This window comes from Chinchilla lanigera, unplaced genomic scaffold, assembly GCF_000276665.1.
Source record: "Chinchilla lanigera isolate Chin_1 unplaced genomic scaffold, ChiLan1.0 scaffold00055, whole genome shotgun sequence".
In the NCBI taxonomy this organism is placed as follows: domain Eukaryota; kingdom Metazoa; phylum Chordata; class Mammalia; order Rodentia; family Chinchillidae; genus Chinchilla; species Chinchilla lanigera.
This window is the reverse complement of record NW_004955456.1, coordinates 7,904,650-7,924,884: the sequence shown is the minus strand read 5'-3', so window position 1 is coordinate 7,924,884 and position 20,235 is coordinate 7,904,650. Positions and strand designations below refer to the sequence as shown.

The window sequence follows — 20,235 nt, the reverse complement described above, 5'->3', positions numbered from 1 at the left end:
ATCCCCACGTGGAGATGACACAGGACACGGGCTGTCTTGTAATCTCCACTACTTGGCCTCAACCAAACTGCTCAGGGAAAAAACACAAATGGGAGCAAAGAAGTACAAAAGTAGCGGTGCGATCGTCATTTAGCATTCATTTATTTATTCGTGTATTCAACCAAGCTGCTCAGGGAAAAAACACAAATGGGAGCAAAGAAGTACAAAAGTAGAGGTGCGATCGTCATTTAGCATTCATTTATTTATTCGTGTATTCCTTATTGTATGCATCGATCAGACTTCTGATGGGGGTCCACAACACGCTCGGAGGATCTTGTCCGGAGGAGGACTCGTGAATCGGAGATCTCTCGAAGTGCTGTAACTGACAATCAGAACAGAACGTGCGAGCACTCAGAGCCACGTCCTGGAAGACACCCCCGAGGCGCAGACCAGAGGATGGATTTAAGACCCGCTGACCGCCCCGCCTCTACTTCCGCTTCCGGCCTCCCGGGCGGGGCTTCCGATCGTCAGAGGCGAGGCTTCCGGCCACGGGGCGGGGCTTCCGGCCGTCCGGGGAGGCCGGCCCGAAAGCTGCGGCAGCTGCAGTTCTGGGACCTCGGGGCAGACCATGGCGGCGAACCTGAGCCGGAACGGGCCGGCGCTGCAGGAGGCCTACGGGCTGGTGGTGGACGAGAAATCCCCAACTGACTGGTGGGCCGCAGGCGGGGAAGGTTGGGGGCGTAGGGGAAAGGGTGCAGCGGGGCGCGGGGTCCCTGCCTGCCCGCCCTGCACCGGCGAGGTGCTGACCCGCCCTGGTCGCCGCGCGCCGCCCCGCGGGGCTCCGGGTAGGATGCTGGGCCCGCTGGTGCCTGCTGGCCTCGCCAGGTCTCTTCAGCCCCTGACTTGCCCAGAGAAAGGGTCCTCGCAGCCCGCCGCCCAGAGGGCGGAGATAGTCCCCTTCCTTCCAGGCGGGCTGCGTTCAGGAAGGGCCTTTGCTCGCGTCTTGACCCCTGCCGGGGACGGGAGCTTGGAAGCTGACAGAGAGCCCAGGGGGCTCGGTCCCTGGTTCACCGTGAATATGGGTGTCAGGACCTCGGTTTCTCTTTCCTGTGTCTGAGTCATGGGAAGATGAAAGTAGGATGCTGGCCACCTGTTCAGGTAAAAGGTTTCATCTTTCCTTCGCCAGCCCAGGACGTCTTCTAGGTTGTCGGTCAGGGTATAGGCCGTACTGTGCAGCTACTGGAACTTGGGGTAGCAAGAGCCTGGGCTTAAGTTTCTGGGTAACCCTGGGCAGCCCCCACATAGATCAGCTCTCTGCAGCATGCCTGGCTGTATATGGTAATTCTGTTTCACTTTCTCATTGGTTAAATTGTTTTCGCTGCCCAGTGTTTAGCACTTCCGTTTCTGAGTAGGGTGGAGTAACCGGACCAACCCTGGGGAATAGAAAAGGGATCCCGGCCGTGGAGCCTTGGCGGCACCACGCTGTGGCCAGTGCCCAGGCCGTCTCTCCTGAGCCAGCCCCTGTAATGGGTCCTCGTGGGGCCTCTTCCTGTTGCCCAGCAAGGCTCTGCTGCTGTGATCACCCACCCCGCTTCAGGTGCTTTCTTGCCTCCTCTGGACCTCCCTGGCATCTGTCTTCTTAGGAACCATCCCTGGTTTGTGGATGATGCCCCACAGCCAGCTGGCAGTGCAGGCTTCCTGCTGCCACCCAGGCTGGGGCTGAGCTGCCTGCCTCCTAAGGATGCTGAGCTTTCATTGCCCAACAGCTGTACTGCCCTCACCCTCTCACCACCCCCAGCTCCTGCCGCTCTGTAGGGTTCCTGCTCCGCCCCTGGCCTGCACCTCATTGTCACAGCCATTTGGTGTAGTTACTCAGCAGAGCGTCTGGCAGGTCCCCACTCACTGAGAAGTATTTAGACCATCTCACTTCCCTACCCATAACTCTGCAGCGGCTTCCTGTTGCACGTTAAATAAAGCCCAGGCTCCTCTTCTAGGCTGACCTGCCCTGCATGACCCTGTTCCCACTGCCCCTCCTGCTTACCACACTGTAGCCGCACCTGTTTGCCACCGCTGTCCACCGTCTTTCTCTTCCTCAAACTTGTGAGCTGGTTCCTCTTCGGAGCTCTTCCCCTTGTTGCTGCCTCTGCCTGGAGCACACTCAGTAATGCAGGTGGCTTCACACCTCTGTTCTAAGGTCTCCTTCCTGGATTCCTGGGAATCCAGGCTGCAGTCACGTTTCCCTGTTCATGTTTCACTTCTATCAGATGTGTACTGTACACATCCCAGCAATTCCCCTGGCTTTCCTTGTCACCATTGTCTGTTCACAGAAGGGTATAGTGGGCCCTGCCTCTGTCCCCAGTCTCTGGTACGGAGTTGTTATGTGTAGTCAATGTTGGGATGAAGGCTGGACTGAGCATACAGAAAAAGTAGAGAACATCGGAGGAGGAAGACATGGCCTCCATTTTGGTGAAGAGTTTCACACGGTGCAGGTAGCACTGCATGAGGCCTTGAGGCCAGAGCCTCTGTACTCCATCTTGGGGCTATCTCCAGCGCTCTCCCCCCAGATCGTGGCATGATTTGTTCTCATGTGGTTCATATGTCACTTCCTGTGCCTGCTACGCAGGGCATTAGCTTTATTTTACTGTCTTTTTGAGACAGGGTCTCGGTATTCAGTTCAGGCTGGCCTTGAGCTCACTTTGTAGCCCAGGCTGGTCTCAAACTCCTAACAATCCTCCTGCCTCAGCTTCCTGAGGGCTGGGATTACAGGCATGCTCCACCATGCCCAGCAAGACATTAGCTTTAGGTGTGTTTTGCTTCTCCTGTTAGAAGGTCAGTTCCCTAGGCGGGGCCCATTGTAGCTACCTACCTGTCACCATAAACAGTAGGTTCTCAGCACACGTATTTGGAAAGAGTGATAAGGTGTGTGGCACCCCATACTTCCTGGCTGCGCCTGCGCCCACACACCATGCTTTCTCATGGTGACCTGAAAGAAGGGTGGAACTCCACAAAAGGCAGAAATGAACCTCAGAGCTGGGAACATTCTGGAAGGTGGTTAAAAGCGGAGCCTTGGGGCTGGGAGATGAAGCTGAGGTGTAGGCAGCAGGCACTGAGTTTGGCCTTATTAGCTGCCACATCACTTCTTAGGAGAGCCAGGCTACCAACTCCTGTTCCCTGCTGCTTGTGTCAGTCCCCATGCTACAGTAGCTAGGGTTTATGACCACCAGGAGAAAAGGGCTTCTTTCTTCCAGAGAACTCCAGCAACAGGCCGAACATCTGCTTCCTATCTCTACCCACTGCATCAATGATGGCAAACCTTTCAGAGCTTTCAAACTGCATTGCTCAAGCCGGGCGTGGGGGTGCGCACCTATAATCCCAGCACTCAGGAGGCTGAGGCAGGAGGATCATTGCTAGTTCGAGATCAGCCTGGGCTACAAAGTGAGCTCAAGGCCAGCCTGAACTGCATAGCGAGACCCTGTCTCAAAGAGACCAAAAAAAACCTCAAAAAACAAAAAAAAATGCAAACTGCATCGTTCATGCCACATACTCACCTCCACAGCCTCCATCTTTCTCCTGTTTTTGTGGTCTTGTTAGTGTATCTCCTGCTGGATTCTGATTCCTGTCCTGGGAAGCAGCAGCTCTTTCTTTGTAGACTGTCCCTACCCACTGACCAGCTCTGATTTCTTTGGTCCTTTTTGGGCAAACACACTAGCCAGTTTCATCAGCAAGTCCCTTGTCCCAGAGCTTCCATCCAGCCCAACTCTAACTGGGAGGTGACAGACACTGGGCTGTCCTTTGCCTTTGACCTGCCAGCAGATGGTTCGTTGTAGAGTTTGTGCTGGCAGCTGGACTCACTGTGGGAGCCTCAGGCATAGCATGCCTCTTGGAGACCACTTCTTCTGGAATGTTCTTTTTAAAAAATTTTTTCTATTTTGATTTTTTAAGACAGGGTCTCACTATGTAGTTCAGGCTGGGCTTGAACTCACTGTGTAGACAAGGCAGCCCTCAAACTCTTGGCAATCCCACCTGAGTGCTGGGATCACAGGCATACACCATCATGCCCCATAACACTTCTGGAATGTTCTTTTTTTCCTAGAATGTTCTTGAGTGACTTTTGTTCTGGTTGAGGGCCTTTCCATGGCTCAGATTTAATGATATTTACTCTGTTTCCTCACCACCACTGGAGCACAAGTTTATAAGGCAAAATCTTATCAGAGTCTCACAAATAGTCTTATAGGAGGGCCAGGGGTGTAGCTTGGTGATGGAGTGCTTTCCTGGCATGGGCAAAGCCCTGGGTTCCATCTCCAGTACTGCAAAAAAGGAGAGGAAAAAAAGGCTTACAGGCAGCCCCGCAGGGTGCCTATGTTTCTTCCTCCTCCTCCTCCTTTCCCCCCCTCTTCCTCCATAAGGGTGCTTTGGGTTCAGGCATGTGGAGGCATCTTTTGTCTTTTCAGATTCCTACACCTGATAGCCAGGTGAGCATCTCACACGTGAATGTGTAGAAAGTCATTGTAAAACTCCACAGCCATGTTTTCCTCATAAGTGACTGTGTGCTCCCCATCACCGCTCGGTCCTCAGCTCACCTGCCCCGGGGTAGTCAGCGGTGGAGCACCCAGCCTGAACCTGTCCCAGAACCTGCCCCACAAGTCCTGGCAGGGCAGGGCAGGGCTGGGCCTGTGTGTGCTGCCCTGCTGCATGGATGGCCGGCAGAGCAAGCAGCCCCTGACCCAGCTTATGTTGTGTTTCAGGGCTCTCTTCACCTACGAAGGCAACAGCAATGACATCCGCGTGGCCGGCACTGGGGGTGAGTATGGCCCAGTGGCTCAGCACCAGGGGATGGGTGAGCAGAGGAAGGGTAGGGCGTTTTGAGGGTCACTGGTCCCTCTCATCAGGCTTTTAGCCACGCAGCAGGACAAGGGGGACTCGGGAAGGCCGGCGTCCCCTGCGTGTGGCTCAGCTGTGAGGACGCCTCCCTGTAGGAGGGTAGGCAGCTCTGTTGCTGCCGCCCTCACACCCAGCCACTGCAGCGCCACTGAGGGTGCCTAGGCTTCCTGTTCGGATACAGAGTGGCACCAGACAGGCTGGCGGCAGAGTCCTGGATGGCACAGGCAGTTCCGGCAAGCTCTGGGTTTCAGGTGTTTGTGAGTGAAGCACTCATTCTGCTCAGCTCTCCTGGCCCGGGCACAGGGCAGCGCTGCTGTCTCCCAGGTTCGTGGGGAGGACCCAGGTAAGCAGCCGGCCCTTTCCAGAGCTTGGGCAGCCTGTATCTCAGGCTGCAGCTGGCGGATGCCAGTCTCAAGAGCTGGCACAGGTGGGGAAGGCGCACAGTCATACCTGCCCTGGCCATGGGCAAGGGCACACGGGGCCCTACATGTCCCCAGAGAGAGGCTGTGTCCCAGCAGGTGGCCACAGGGACTCTATTGGGGGCTCTTGGGGGGCAGGTATCCGCTCCTGGCCGGCACTGGGCAGAGACTGGCAGGTAGGCTGAGCCAGAGATGCTGGGGTGTGACCTGCACACCAGCTGGCTTTCCTGGTTCCGCCCAGGCTGAAGGCCATGCCTGACCTACCCCACTCCCAGTCCCGAGCAGGACCTGGTCTCTTTGTTCTGTGAGCACCTGGAATGTTCTTGGCTTGGCCAGACAAGGGTAGTTTTCCTGCTGCTGTTGCTGGAAAGCCCCTTCCTCTGCATGCTCTTCTCCTGGCCTCAGCCTCTTTCCAGAAGAGTTACGGTGAATGGTCCTCTCACATGGTATGGTGGCTGCCTGGGAACTGCGGGCTCAGCAGTCTGAGTCCCCTGCTCTTGTCCTGATGGCATCATACTAGGCTCTGCTGCGAGCACAGCATGTTGATGGCCCAGGGCTTGTGAAGCCCACAGCTCCCACCCGCCTGCTCCTCACAGCAGGGAGGCCTGGGGAGCACAGCCCATGGCAAGGGAGAGTGCTGTCAGCTTTAGGACACCCTGAAAGGTCCAACCCTCAGGGTGGCCCTGATGCCTGGAGGACACATGTGTCCAGGTGTCCGGGGCTCTTCCAGGTGACAGCACAGCTGGTATAGAGAGCCATTTGCAAGTCTGGTGTCTGGTTTAAAGTGAAAATGTCATTTCTTTTTTTTTTTTTTTTTTTGAGACAGGGTCTTGCTTTGCGGTTCAGGCTGGCCTTGAGCTCACTTTGTAGCCCGGGCTGGTCTCGAACTCACAACGATCCTCCTGCCTCAGCTTCCCAAGTGCTGGGATTACAGGCTTGCGCCACCACGCCTGACATTCTTTTATTTATTTTTTTATTTCCTATTTCCACAGTTCTTGGGGGTTTAGAGGAGTGTTTTTTAAACCAGTGTGACTAAAACATCCCCTGAGGTGCCTGTCAGAAAGCAAACTCCTGGGTCCCACCAGCGCCGCCCGGTCTGCCTGGCTGAGATGAGACCCAGGAGTTTCATGTCATTTCATTTTTTGCCACACTGAGGATTTCAGATGGGGCCTTGAGCATCATGGGCAAGTGCTCTGCCACCCGAAACTGCCCAGCCCCAGGGTGATTGTGAAGCAGGTGCAGTGAGAAGCCCTGGTGGGAGGGTGGTGGCACCCGGGCGGATGGGGGCACGGCCGCACTGACCCTCCTGTGACTCTGCAGAGGGTGGCCTGGAGGAGCTGGTGGAGGAGCTCAACAGCGGGAAAGTGATGTACGCCTTCTGCAGGGTGAAGGACCCCAACTCTGGCCTGCCCAAGTTTGTCCTCATCAACTGGGTATGTGGGCCTGTCCCATCTTGCATGACCAGGGAAAGTCCCTTGTCCTTTCCTGCGTTGGCAGGAACAGTGTTTTCCGGGCACGACTTAGTAGATAACAGAACACCTCTGAGCTGGGAAATGAGCTAGAGTCAGAGAATTCATTGTGACCTGAAGAATAACTGATGTTAAAGCTGGGCATGGTTGTGTATGCCTGTAATCCCAGCACTTGGGATGCTGAGGCAGGAGAATCACCTGGGCTGAGCTATATATATATATATATATAAAATCTCATGAGTTCAAGGTCAACCTGAACCTACATAGCAAGACCTTGTCTTAAAAAAAAAAATTGCCATTATTACACAGAATTTCAAGCCCAGAATTATTCCTGCAAGAAAGAGTGAAAAAGGTCATGGGAAATTTCTGCCCCATGCCTTTGGGTTAGGGTACAGAGGGCCTGGCGGGCTGCAGGGTCAGCCTGAGAAAACACCCCCCAGTGGACACCACCAGCCTCGCTGTCCCAGAGCGTCCCTGCTCGGCTTGGAGGTGGGAGGGGCCTCGTCTGTGATTCAGCTGTGAGAGTGGCTTCTGCTTCGGGAGGGTTTCTCTTGGGGGAGATGCGAAGCTGCTGGGTCTGTGGAAACTTGCGGGAGGGGAAGTGGCTTGGAAGGAGGCCTGGGTCATGCCGGGTGTGCTTGTGTCGCAGACGGGCGAGGGCGTGAATGATGTGCGGAAGGGAGCATGCGCCAACCACGTCAGCACCATGGCCAACTTCCTCAAGGTGAGAGCTGAGGCCTTCTGCCACCCACGAGGGGCTGAGGGATCCGATACCCCAGGTTCCGTGGCACAAGTACGCACTGGGATCAGAAGCAAGCCCGTAACACAAGCTCACCCTGGCCCTTGGGTCAGCAGGGGCACAGGAGGCGGGGAAGTGTCCTGCAGAGCAGGGTGAAGGGCCTTGCTGGAGCTGACCCAGTGGGCAAGGCCGGCCCTGGTTCTGTCGTGTCTGGGATCCATCTCAACAGCCCAGTGGTTGTCAGGACTTGGAGAAAGGCCAAGGTGGCTGTGCCACCACCCTAATGTGCATCCTTCGGCAGGTTCCTGTCTGGTGCGTCTCTGCACGTGTTCATGGCAGATGTCCCACAGCAGCACTGAGGTTCCATTTCGAAAGTATTTTTGTCGAAAGTTGTTTGTAGCTCACCGATCCGGTGATTTTGCGTCCCCCTTAGTCACTGCCGGGGAGACCCTGCTGCTGGGTTCTGCCGCAGTCTTCAGAGAGCCTTGGGTTTTCCATCTCGTAGCTGGCGATGAGGCGTCCAGGCTTCTTGTCAGCGTTTTTCTCGTTTTGGGTTCGTTTGCTGCTTTTCCAGTGCTGAGCAGAATCCAAGGCTCCCCTTATGCTAGGCATGTGCTCTGCCGCTGAGCCACACCCCAGCGAGGCTTCCAGACTTCCGTAGGAGCAGTGAATGAGGGCCTCGGCTGCTTCTCAGGAGGAAATGAGTGACTTGCTTTTCGTAGGAAATGCTTGTTTCCAGGTGGTCCCTTAAATAATGTGCATCGATGGAAGGGAGACCTTTCACGTGGCTGCTGGGGTAGCTGCTGAGCCACAGCAAGGAGCATGCACCACGGGGCAGGGCCTGGTTCCCAACAGCCAGATAGGCGCCCCAGGGCTCTGGCTCCAGCCTGAGTGTAGGGTGCTGCGCGGTGTGGATGGTGGGGGGGAGTCGGGCCTGTCTTCCCCAGCTCGCAAAGCTCTCTGAGCTCCGCTTCCTCTGCAGGGGGCCCACGTGACCATCAATGCACGGGCGGAGGAGGACGTAGAGCCCGAGTGCATCATGGAGAAGGTGGCCAAGGCCTCCGGGGCCAACTACAGCTTCCACAGGGAGAGCAGCCGCTTCCAGGACACAGGCCCGCAGGCCCCGGTGGTAAGTGCTGCCCCCATTGCCAGCCCTCCCGCCTGGCTTCCACAGATGGGGACCCAAGCCTGGTGGGCACCAACCCCACCTGGTGATTGTCCCGGGTGTTCTGGAGCCCTGTCTGAACCCAGCTGTGTTTGGGCAGGGTAGTTGTGACTCTGAGACAAACAGCCAGGACCTAGGTGGGCATTGGCATTTGCCACATGGCGTAACTCCAGGGAGTGTCAGGGCTGACCCCAGACCCAAAGCCCCTGTGAGTGCCGGGAGACACCTGCCAGCCTGTAGGCCTCGCACTGGCTGGGGCCGACAGCCGGCAACCACAGCATGGACGTGTAGGTCTGTGGTGATTCCTGTGGGTGCGGAGCAGTCTGGCAGAGGCCTGGCTCGGCACCCCCGGGCCCCAGGAACCTGCGCTTGGGCCCTTCCTGCCACCAGAGTGGTCTCCAGTGTGGTCGGGACTCAGCTCCCTGCTGGGTAATTTCCTAGCGTCTTCCTGGACTTTGTGGTGCCATCTCCTTGAGGGTGGTGGTCAGGCTGCACTGTGTCCTCCAGGTCAGGGCCTGGCCTCCCCCTGGCCCTAGCATGTGCTGTACGCCCACAGGGCTCTGTGTACCAGAAGACCAATGCTATGTCTGAGATCAAGCGGGTTGGCAAGGACAGCTTCTGGGCCAAAGCCGAGGTGAGTGCTGGGGCGGGGGTGCCGACAGCACTCTGCTCTCTGGGCTGCACTAGGCTGTGGTGTCTCCCACAGTCTTGTACCTTGAGGCTGGGGTGGCATGGGCTGAGTGGGCCGCCGTCCCTGCAGAAGGAGGAGGAGAACCGGCGGCTGGAGGAGAAGCGCCGGGCTGAGGAGGAGCAGCGGCGGCTGGAGCAGGAGCGCAGGGAGCGGGAGCTGCAGGAGGCTGCCCGCCGGGAGCAGCGCTACCAGGAGCAGCACAGTGGGGCAGGGCCCCAGAGGTGAGCTGCCGGTGCCTGCGGTGGGAGGCTGGCATGGGGCTGCCTCAGGTGTCCCTGTGCTTGCTTAGTCCCTCAGCCGTTCCCACCCTGGCCCTTCCGACAGGACGTGTGAGCAGCCGCAGGAAGTGGCCTCAAGGAACAGAGAGGAACGGGTGAGTCTGGGTGCTGCCCTTGTGCCTGGATCTCACAGGTGTGGACACATCCCCATCAAGTCTGAGCTCAGCATTCACCCAGACCCGTGCAGCAAACGCGGGGTGCATGTGGGTGCATCAGAGGTGCTGGGGGCGGGAGAGCGGGGCGCCTTGTCCAGCGAGGCCTGGCCTGCCCTTGGCTCCCCAGCCACCCCAGCCTGCAGGGTCTGCCCTCCAGGGTGGCAGTGGGAAGGTGAGAAACTCTGCACCATCGCTGTTCCCCAGGAGGCTGCCGGGCTGCAAGCTGCACACTCGCGGGAGATTTTCAAGCAGAAGGAGCGGGCCATGTCTACTACCTCTATGTCCAGCGCACAGCCAGGTGGGACCTGCTGTGGGCCTAGCCACTGGGGGCGGGGGCGCGCGTGGCAAGCCTGGAGTCCCCTAGCAGGCCCTCAAGGCTGGTGACATGTCAGGATGACAAGGGACGAGTGAGCAAGGAGTACAGCTGGGCCCTTGACCTGAGCGGTGATGGTGTACCTCACCACCCTGGTCCCTGCGGCCAGGCGGGTGTAGATGGCGGATGGGTTTCTGAAGTGGGTGCGGTTTTGCAGGCAAGCTGAAGAGCCCCTTCCTGCAGAAGCAGCTCACCCAGCCAGAGATGTCGCTTGGCAGAGAGCCAGCTCCCGCCGCCGCAAGGCCCAGGGCAGGCAAGGCACTTGTCACCGCGGGGCCCTGGGAGCGACAGCAATGGAGAGGGAGGTGGTGGGAAGGTGGGGCAGACGTGCTGTGTCCTCCACACAGATGTTTGTGAGGAGCCGGTGCCTGGCAGCCCTCCACATCGGGTGCAGGCGGAAGAGGAAGCTGTGTATGAGGAGCCCCCAGCGCAGGAGACCCTCTACGAGGAGCCGCCGCTGGTGGGTTCCCGCAGAGGGGCCAGTGAGGGGCCGCAGGCCTGGGTTCTCCGTGGCGCACTGCGGGGTTGGGGGACTTGGGGTTTCTCACTTGACATTGCAACAGCCCAGTGCTGAGTCGTGTGGATTTGCACACCCTTTTGGCTTGGAGGGGCGGCGTGCTGTGGGCGTGTCAGAGCAGCGGCACCCCCAGTAGGGAGCCCTCCATCCCCCAGCCCAAGCCAGTGTGAGGCCGAAGCCTGGGGTGACGTCCCCTCTCGCTCCCGCCAGGTGGAACAGCAGGGTGCTGGCTCTCAGCACATCGACCACTACCTGCAGGGCCAGGGGCTCAGCGGGCAAGGGCTGTGTGCCCGGGCGCTGTACGACTACCAGGCAGGTGAGCACCACCCACAGGTCCCAAGGGTGGGGAGCAGGAGCTGGGGCTCTCAGGATCAGCGCTGGGGGCTGGGGCAGGAGACACGAGGTGGGGCTGAGTTTGGGGTGGAAGCCCATCTGCAGCTGTGATGACCCTGGCTCAGGGGCCCCCCATGGCCCAGGCAGACACTCACTGTCCCACCTGTCCTGTCCTTGTGGGAGAGCCATCCCTGGATGCTGGCAGGCAGTTCTCTCGGGCGTGCTTTGGCGACAGGAGGGGACCCATAGGAGGCTGTGGACAGGGTTGGCAGGGGGATGTTTCCAGAGGACAGACCCTGGTGCAGCCCCTGGGCTTTGCCCTCCCTGCAGCCGACGACACAGAGATCTCCTTTGACCCTGAGAACCTCATTACGGGCATCGAGGTGATCGATGAAGGCTGGTGGCGTGGCTTCGGGCCCGACGGCCACTTCGGCATGTTTCCTGCCAACTACGTGGAGCTCATTGAGTGAGGGGAGGCCAGTCCCCATCCCTGCCCGGCTGAGGCTTCTTGGTTGCAGGGAGAAGCCCCAGAGCTAACGCTGGGCATCTGCAGGATGGGGGCCGAGGAGGGCGAGGCCTCAGGACACCTCTGCCTGGGCGGCTTAGGCCCAGTCACCCAGAGGCAGCAATACCTAATGATCCCTGTACGTGCTTCCTACAGCCTCCCAGGCCTCCCACCAGCCCGGCCCTGGTCCCAGAGGAGGCTGAGCCAAGCACATCGGTGGCCATTCCCGGGTGACCCTGCCCCGGGCACAGCGGCCACCACTAAGCTGGGGGGCTCTGTGCAGGGGCATCTGGAGGCCGCCGCCTTACTTGCCTTTTTTCCTTTCTCTCTGGCCTCTAAGGGGTGGTGGCTACCGCTGTTGGACTGACCCTTGGGAACTTAGACAGTTGCCTTTAGCAGGGTGTGTGACCAAAGTCTGTGGACCGTGACTGCCGCGAGCGGGGAGGTATTGCTGTCTGCCCTGCCGCACTCCGTTTCTCCGCCCCTGTGTCCGGGCCCGGGGGGAGTGGTAGTGGAAAGAGCATGCTCCCGTCTCGGGTGTGTGAAAAAAGTGACAGCGTGTCCTGTGTGGCTCACTCCGTGCCTGCCGGCCCCTGTGCGCCTCAGCCGGTGTTGGGTTCAGGGACGGGAACCCGGTGGCCCATGCCTGCTGCCTCCTGTTTTCTGACCCAGCCCATCCAAGCATCTGAAGAACAGATCTAAGAACTGCAGTGTGATCCCCAGTCCCTGGCTCAGGCCCACCCCGCTGTAGCCTGAATAGCCCTGTGTGGGAACAGACCTGCCGGGCGGCCGCATCCGCCTTGAGCCAGGGTGTGTGCAGAGGGGGTGCACACGTGGGGTGTGTGTGCATGTGAGTGTGTGCACACTGGTACCCGCCTGCCTCTGGCCAGTGAGCCGTGGGAAAAGGCGTAGATCTTAGGATGTGACTGAGGTCAGTTTCCTGCGCCATGTGGCCCAGCAGGTGGTGGAGGGCAGTTGGACCCTCTGCCTTGGGAGTTAGGTGCAGGTGGCGGCCAGGCCCAGCCCCTCCCCATCCTGCTATCCGCTGGACTTCTCCCGGAAGACTGGCAGCCGTGTGAGTCAGGGCTGTTAAAGGCCTTCAAACTCCACGGCCTCATTGGTCCCCACAGGCTGTGGGTTAGGGCTGATCATTCGGTTGGGTGTTGTCCCGGCTCATCCTGACAGCCAGGATGGCCCCTGGGCTGCTGCCCTCGTGATGTGGGTGTAGGGGTGCTGGACTCCCCAGCTCATACCATAAGCGAGGCAGTGTGCAGAGATGCTTTATTGCTCGCGCCACCCTCATTTGGCCTTGCCCTGGGCAGCCACAGCCTCCATGGCCTTCCGCACCGTCTCCTCATCTCCCAGGAACCGCATGGGCTTGGTGGGCTTCAGCGCCTGGTCCAGCTCGTACACGATGGGGATCCCCGTGGGCAGGTTCAGCTCCATGATGGCCTGGTCTGACATCCCTGCACCCAGGGAGCACTATTCTTAGCCACCCGGCCTTCGGCCGACCCTGAGTCCTTCGTGGGCCCCAGGGCTGTGCCCCCTGTGCTGCTAGCCTAGTCCCAAGAGCAAGGCAGGGGATGCTCCTAAAGGTCAGGTGGAGGCCGAGTGGCCTGCAGAAATAGCCCGGGGCAAGGCCAGCCCTCACCCTCGGACGCAGCCGTGACCTGTGCTGGTGCCGTCTGGGTCTCAGCTCCTTGTGAAGTAGCCGGACGAAGAGGGCTATTAGCTATTTGGTTTCTGAATTCTGAGCAGGGGAGCTGTGGAAACCTGACCCGCCTGCCTCGGCACCCCCTCCCGGAATAGCTCAACCTTTGCTGTTGGCGCCATCCTGCCCGCGGCAAGCAGAAGGCCTTGGGAATGTTCCCCAGAGGGTCAGGGACACCCCACTTCCTCTGGCGTCATACTTGCCATTGTGCCTCTTGCCCCAGAAGAGGTGGGGTGTTGCTCACACCCCGGGCTCCCCAGCCAGGTCCCCAGTGTCTCCCTGTCCATCCCCCAAGACAGGTCTGGGGCACCCAACTCCCTGTAGTACAGCAAATGTGAAGGTCGCGCAGGGGCGAACCCAGACAACGCTGTGTGGGAGCCCAGCACAGGACACTCTCCCTCGGGGGCCCCCGTGGCCCAAGGCCTGTTTACCAGCGCACCTTGCACTTTAGTGGGGGCGCCCGCTTTCAATCTACAGTCCTCAGCTGCTGCAGAGTTCTGCGCCCCTCTGGTTGTCTTACCTCTGCCTGGGAGAGGTGCGGGGTGCAGGGCCCTGCTCAGGTTGAACCCCATGTTGAGAGGCAGGAAGTACAGGGAGGAGCCCCACAAGCTCTGCAGTGCCTGTGCAGGGTCCCACAGTGTGCCAGGACTTGGAGCCTGGCCCTTCAGGCCGAGTGTCCCTGGGCGGGGGCCCGCCTTATGCCCACTCCCCTCGGCTTGGCTCCACAGCCGGCCCGTCTCCAGCAGTGCAGCACATGAAACCAGCAAGTCACGGGTCTGCTGCTTAGACGCTCTCGCCCTGCTCAGTGCTGGGCCTTGCTCAGCTCCCGCCCCCCATCTGCCAAGCTGCCTCACCCTGTGGCGAGGAGGTTGAGTAGCAGCCCCCGCTGCCCAGCACATCCCCAAGGGTGGGCTCACCTTCCAGGTGCTTGACGATGCCCCGCAGGCTGTTGCCGTGAGCTGCGATGAGCACCCTCTTCCCAGCCTTGATCTGGGGGGTGATCTGCTCATTCCAGAAGGGCAGGGCCCGGGCGATGGTGTCCTTGAGGCTCTCACAGGTGGGCAGCTCCCCTTCCTTCAGCCCAGCATAACGGCGGTCCTGGGGGTGCGGGGACACTGCCACTTCCTGGCTGCACACCGGACCCCCAACGTCCCCTGGGCTCCCAACGTCCCCTGGGCTCCCAACGTCCCCTGGGCTCCCAGGCCCCCGGTGTCCCCTGGGCTCCCAACCCCGTAGCCCCCCAGGGTCCTCCCGGGGGCCCACCTTGCTGATGGTGCTGTAGTAGGGGTGCTTGTCGTCCATGGGGGGTGGCGGGATGTCGAAGGAGCGCCTCCAGATCTTCACCTGCTCCTCGCCGTGCTTGGCAGCTGTCTCCGCCTTGTTGAGGCCCGTGAGGCCACCGTAGTGCCGCTCGTTGAGGCGCCAGGTGCGCACCACAGGCAGCCACATCTGGTCCGTGCCGTCCAGGATGGTCCAGAGGGTGCGGATGGCCCGCTTCAGCACCGATGTGTAGCAGATGTCGAACTCCATCTTGGCCTCCTTGATGGCGAGGGCCCCCCGCCTGGCCTCCTCAGCCCCCTTCTCACTTAGCTCGGCATCGAACCACCCGCAGAAACGGTTCTCCTGGTTCCACGAGCTCTCGCCGTGGCGGACCATCACCACACGATGGGTGGCCATCCTGGCAGGGGGACTGGGGCTCCAGGCAGGGACAACCACCTCCCTCACACTCCGGCTTTATATATGCCCGGCCCTAGCCCCAGCCCCCACCCCCACCAACTGCCAATCAGCATTCCGGGAGGGCCAGGCGGGGGCAGGTGGCCGGTAGGAGTGGAGCTGTTGGGGGTTGGGGGGGGGTTGTTTGCTGGCCAAGGAGTAGGACATAAAAATAGCCACACAACCACCAGCCCAGCCTGGGCTCAGGTGACATGGCCATAACCAGCTGGCAGCCAGGGGGCTGCGCAGGGCCAGGATGAAGGGCAGAAGTCAGGCCTGGGGGAGGAAGGGCTGGCAGCATGGGGACTCCCTGGGAAAGAATCCTCCTCGAGGTCAGAGGCTCTCTGTGGCCCCGTTGGCCCTGTACTGCCAGGGCAGAGGTACAAAAAGAATCCCAACTCCTCTTCCAGTCACTCTCTGGTATTAACAACCCAGAGCCTTGTGCATGCTAGGTAGGCTCTGCCACTGAGCTACATCCTTAGTCCTTTTTCAGACTTTTATTCTGAGAGAATCTTGGTAAGTTGCCCAAGCTGGGCTCAAACTTGCAGCTCTCCAGCCTCCTAGAGTGCTAGGATTACAGCTGTGCTCTTCCTAGTCTTTTTTTTTTTTTTTTTTTTGAGACATGGTCTCACTATGTGGTTCAGGCTGGCCTTGAACATACAGTGTAGCTGAGGCTGGCCTTGAACTTGTGGAGATCCTCTTGCCTCAGCCCTCCCAGCTGCTGGGATGACAGGTGTGCACCACCGTGCCTGGGCTTCCTGATTAGCTCAGTGTTGAGGGGAGCCGGGAGTGTGTGCGTGTGCCCTCCATGCATGTGTCTGTGAATATGTAAATGTGTATGTCTGCAGCACACATCTGTGTACACGTCTTGCCTCGTGCATGTAGGCATGCATGTGTGACAAGTGTATGTGCATAAACGTTTGTTGCCAAGGGTCCCCATGCATGGCTTTGCCCTGACCAATGTGCTGGGACATAAGGCGGGGCTTCTTCAGGCATCCCGGCCCTCCCTGGCAGCCCCCTCTTCCGCTGCAGCTCTGCACGCACGCACGGCAGTGCCTGGGGAGCCTGTGACCGGTTAGGTGGAGGCCCAGGCCTTCTGCGTTCAGGGCTGGGATCACTGGTCACAGGCAGGGAGCAGCAGCCACACCCTCTCCTACCTTGGGCCACAGGAGAGGGAGGAGCCTCGGCCTGGCTGTGAGGTGCCGCTGCCCACAGCTGGCTCCCAACCCGAGGCGGAGTTGGGAGAAGAGCCTGCGACTGGGGTGCCCACCCCCGCAGCACGGCTATCTGCCTGTCCTGACTGAAGCCGTGTCTCCCGGGGACGCTGTCCACTTTCTGTCCCTGGAGCACACTGGGAATTGGCTCATTGGCCCAACAGTGACAGGGGCCCAGCGGGAGGACAATGCCAGGAGGCTGCAGAGAGCTGCTTTCCCCGAGGGGCACAAGGAAGGGACAACCCTGGGGAGCACATTTAGGTGGAAATGGCAGGACACAAAGCCCCTGGTGAGGACAAGCCCCCCTGGGGGCCTCTCCAGGTTGCAGAGCCAGCAAGGACCAGTGCTGTGGAAGGGGCACGTGGCAGAGGTGGCTCCCTGTCCCAAAGAGGTGGCACCACCCAACTTGCAGCGTGACATATTTTAACCTTGTGCAGCTGCAAGGCAGCAGGCCCCGGGCTCCCTTGGGTGGGCCTTAGTGCTGGGTCAGGTGGGAACAAGGCGTAGGCCTGGCAGGGTATAGGAGGGGAGGGGCACTGCGAGGCCTGGGACCTGCTGGCCTTGCTGTGATTGTGGGGCGTCGGGAAGGCACAGGGAGGGAGGACCTGGCCTCTGAGCTTGGCCACAGCCTGACAAGCATTTGCTCATGGGGAGCAGAGCAAAGAGCAAGGGAAGCGATATCCCAGCTCCCCCCAAGCACGACCATCAAGCCTGGACCCGCAGGTGAGAAAGGCTGACTGGACGCAGCTCCACACTCGGTGGGTGATTCCTGTCCCCGGCGGTGCCCAGCTTGGATGTGGAGGCAGCCCGAGGCTTGAGCTATACAGGCTCTAGGCAGGATACAGAAGACCTAAAAAGCCCAAAGAGCAGCTGGAGAAAAATGGTGCACTTTCTGTCAGGGAACAACTCTGAACAACTGTGAATTTCTTGCCAGAAACCACGGGGGCCAGAAGGAAGTGGAACCACAGTTGTAACCTGTTGAAATAAAACAACTGCACCCAGCCATCTATATCTGGAGAAGACTGGAGGGTAGAGTGGATTTTCCCACACAAAGGCCTAGGCCAAGCCAAGGACCACCCAGCACTGTCACTCTGGATTCACACTGTGACACATGGCCTTTAGGGGACATTCCCAACCAAAACCACAGCCCCAGCAAAGAAAGCACTTGTTCTTTAATGAAAAGAAGATAGTCTCAGTGTAGGTGGAAGACACATTTTGATAAAATCCAACACTTATAAACTAGGAATGGAAGGGAACCTTCACCTAATAAAGGGCACCCACAGAAATGACATAGACATCACACGGCTGGAGAGGACAAAGTCACCTGCCCACCCACTTCTGCTCACCATCGTGTGAGGGTCTAGCCACAGCAATTAAGCAAGAAACAAGTGAAAAGCATCCAGGTCGGAGAGGAAGAAATACAACTACTGCTCTCTGTGCATGGCATGACCTTGTATATAAAAAATGCCAAGAAATCCACCACAAGACTGTTAGAACTATGAGGTCAGCAAAGTTTCAGGAATACAAAATTAATTGTGTTTCTATACACTAGCAATGAGGAATTTGAGAAGTTGAACAAAATTTCATTTAATATTGCATCAAAAAGATGAAATTTATTTCCTTCCCTTCTCTTTTCCCCTCCCTCCCTTGACTCAAGTTCTTACTGTGTTGCCCAGGAGGGTCTCAAACTCTTGGGGTTAAGTAATCCTCCTGCCTCAGCCTCCCAGATAACTGGTACTACAGGTGTGTGCCTCTGTGTCTGGTTTTATAAAGGAATAAATTTAACAAAAGACTTGTAAACTCTATACTCCAAAATTATAAAACATCATTAAAGGAAACTAAGGAGCTGGGTATGGTGGTGCACTCAGGAAGCTGACACAGAAGGATCATCATGAGTTTGAGGCCATCCACGACTACAGCTTGATTTCAAGGCCAACCTGAACTACACAGTGAGACCCTACCTCAAAAAAAAAAAAAAAGAAAGAAGAAAGAAAGAAAAAGAAAGAAAGAGAAAGAAAGAAAAGAAAGAAAGAAAGAAAAGAAAAGAAAGAAAGAAAAGGAAGAAAGAAAGGGAAAAAAGAAAAAGAAAAAAAAACTAAGAAGATCTAAAAAAAAAATCCAAAGACAACCTATGTTTATGGATCAGAAAACAATATTGTTAATGAAAACTGGCATTGCAGTGCATGGTGGTGCATGCCTGTAATCTGAGCATTCTGGGAGGCTGAGGCAGAAGGATCCACAAGTTCAAACCCACCCTGAGCAACTTAGTGAGACCTTCCTTGTCTCAAAAAATAAAAGGGCTAAGGATGTAGCTGAGTTCAAAGGCCCCAAGTTCAATCCCCCCTATTTTGTATAAATTTAAAAAAAAAATTTTCAATTTTGAGCCAAAACTGAGCAACTTAGTAAGATCTGTCTCTAAATAAACAACTGTCAATGCTCTCCAAATTGACCTACAGATTCGATACAATCTCTATCGAAGCTGGCTTCTTAGTATAAATTAATAACTTGAACCTAGAATAACCAAAGGATTTTGGTTATTTTGGTTATCCACACTGTAAGACTCATGCTTCCTAAGTTCTAAAGCTCTGCATAGAACTAAGTAATCAAAACAGCAGGAATACACAGACGTATGGGTCAGTGGGACAGGGCTGAATGTCCAGGAAAAAAACACTGAAGTTAGAAGCTTTTTTGTGGTGTTTTTTCCCTTTTTTGTTTTTTTGAGGCAGGGTTTCACTCTATAGCTCAGGCTGTTTCTTGAGCTCCCAGTGATCCTCCTGCCTCAGCCTCCAAGTGCTGGAATTACAGGCATGCATCACTACGCCCAGCTGCCAAAATAATTCAGTGGGATAAGAATAATCTCTTTAACAAATGGCACTTGGACAACTGGATACCCATACACAAGGGAAGTTGGACCCTTACTTTACCCAGGTAAAAACTAACTCAAAATGTGAGTTGATAATAAACATGAGAATAAAAGCTATAAAGCTCTTAGAAGAAAATTTAGAGGAAAACCTTCATGACTATAGCAATGCTTTCTTAAATACTAAAAAAAGAAAAAAAAATCCAAAAGCAACCAAAGGAAAAAAAAACTGGACTTCATCAAATGTAAAGACTTTTTTGTTTTTTGAGACATTCTCACCATGTTGCCAGGCTGGTCTTGAACTCAAAAGTCTTGGGCTCAAGGGATCCTCTTGCCTTAGCCTCCAAGTAGCTGGGGCTACAGGCATGCACCTCCATTGCCGGCTAAATTAAAAAACTTCTGAGCTTAAAAAGACACCATAAATAAGTAGAAAGACAACCCTCAGAGTGGGTGAAAATATTTGCAGGTCATTTATCTGGTAAGTCTTGTATCCAGCATAGATTTTTTTTTTTGGATACAGAGTCTTACTATGTAGCCCAGGTTGACCTCAAACTCATGGTGATCCTCCTGCCCCGGCCTCCAGAGTGGTGGGATTACAGATGTATGCCAACATAAAAAGAATTCTTATAACTTGACAATAAAAAGGCAAGTGACTTGTTGAAAATTGGGTGAAGACACTTCCAGGAAGATGGCAAAGTGGTGAGCAGCAGAGAAAGCCTCTCCAAGCTTTGGTATCCAGACACTGGAATATAGCAATGTGCAGAAAAGAAGGAGGGAGGTGGATCTCTAGGACCCAGGAAGGATCTGAAAGGAGAACTGAGGCCCATGGAGACAGTGAAGAGAAACTTCAGTGAAGAAGGAGGGGCAGGTGGCACTTTCTCCCGGAGCCAGGACTATGTGTGAGGGGAGGCTCAAACCTGCAGAGGCACAGTGACTACTGGAGACCCCAGAGGCCTCCATGGAAAAATGCACCAGTTGACCAGAGTAGAGGATGTAGCAGACTGCAGTGGCTGGTAAGTTGTTTGGGTTCAGATGTCCCCCAGGAGAGGGCCACTGGCCAGGAGCCATCTTGAAGAGGGACCAACTGAGCTTAGAGCTCAGAGCAGCTGCTGACTCCGTCTAGCAGCTCTCAGTGTTGGGGTCAGGGAGCCAAATTCCAGCCAGCAGGAGGCACATGGACTGCTGCAGGCTGAATGGGTCTAGTTCCAGCCTCATGGACAGAAATCAGCCTGA

At 56.9% G+C, this 20,235-nt stretch overlaps 2 protein-coding genes across 2 annotated transcripts; one reads left to right on the top strand and one right to left on the bottom strand.

Annotated features, from left to right (window-relative positions):
- Positions 1-511: 511 nt before the first annotated feature.
- On the top strand, positions 512-12,058 carry Dbnl (drebrin-like). The gene is made up of 13 exons (XM_005396684.2): positions 512-690; positions 4,725-4,780; positions 6,600-6,712; positions 7,398-7,472; positions 8,470-8,616; positions 9,209-9,286; positions 9,413-9,564; positions 9,668-9,716; positions 9,981-10,074; positions 10,307-10,402; positions 10,497-10,609; positions 10,877-10,982; positions 11,330-12,058. The coding sequence occupies exons 1-13, from the start codon at positions 608-610 to the stop codon at positions 11,467-11,469; spliced, it is 1,302 nt and encodes a 433-aa protein (XP_005396741.1). The 5' UTR covers positions 512-607; the 3' UTR covers positions 11,470-12,058.
- Positions 12,059-12,768: 710 nt separating this feature from the next.
- On the bottom strand, positions 12,769-14,994 carry Pgam2 (phosphoglycerate mutase 2 (muscle)). The gene is made up of 3 exons (XM_005396680.1): positions 14,479-14,994; positions 14,133-14,313; positions 12,769-12,970 (listed from the first exon to the last, which is right to left on the bottom strand). Exons 1-3 carry the CDS (start codon positions 14,890-14,892, stop codon positions 12,804-12,806), a joined length of 762 nt encoding a protein of 253 aa, XP_005396737.1. The 5' UTR covers positions 14,893-14,994; the 3' UTR covers positions 12,769-12,803.
- Between the last annotated feature and the right edge of the window lie 5,241 nt (positions 14,995-20,235).

Coding starts and splice junctions, on each gene's coding strand:
- Dbnl (XM_005396684.2), top strand. CDS start 608: ATGGCGGCGAACCTGAGCCGGAACGGGCCGGCGCTGCAGGAGGCCTAC. Junction 6,713..7,397: donor AGTTTGTCCTCATCAACTGG/GTATGTGGGCCT, acceptor CTTGTGTCGCAG/ACGGGCGAGGGCGTGAATGA. Junction 9,717..9,980: donor CAAGGAACAGAGAGGAACGG/GTGAGTCTGGGT, acceptor GCTGTTCCCCAG/GAGGCTGCCGGGCTGCAAGC.
- Pgam2 (XM_005396680.1), bottom strand. CDS start 14,892: ATGGCCACCCATCGTGTGGTGATGGTCCGCCACGGCGAGAGCTCGTGG. Junction 14,314..14,478: donor ACTACAGCACCATCAGCAAG/GTGGGCCCCCGG, acceptor CCGCACCCCCAG/GACCGCCGTTATGCTGGGCT. Junction 12,971..14,132: donor CATCGTCAAGCACCTGGAAG/GTGAGCCCACCC, acceptor CCCTGGGTGCAG/GGATGTCAGACCAGGCCATC.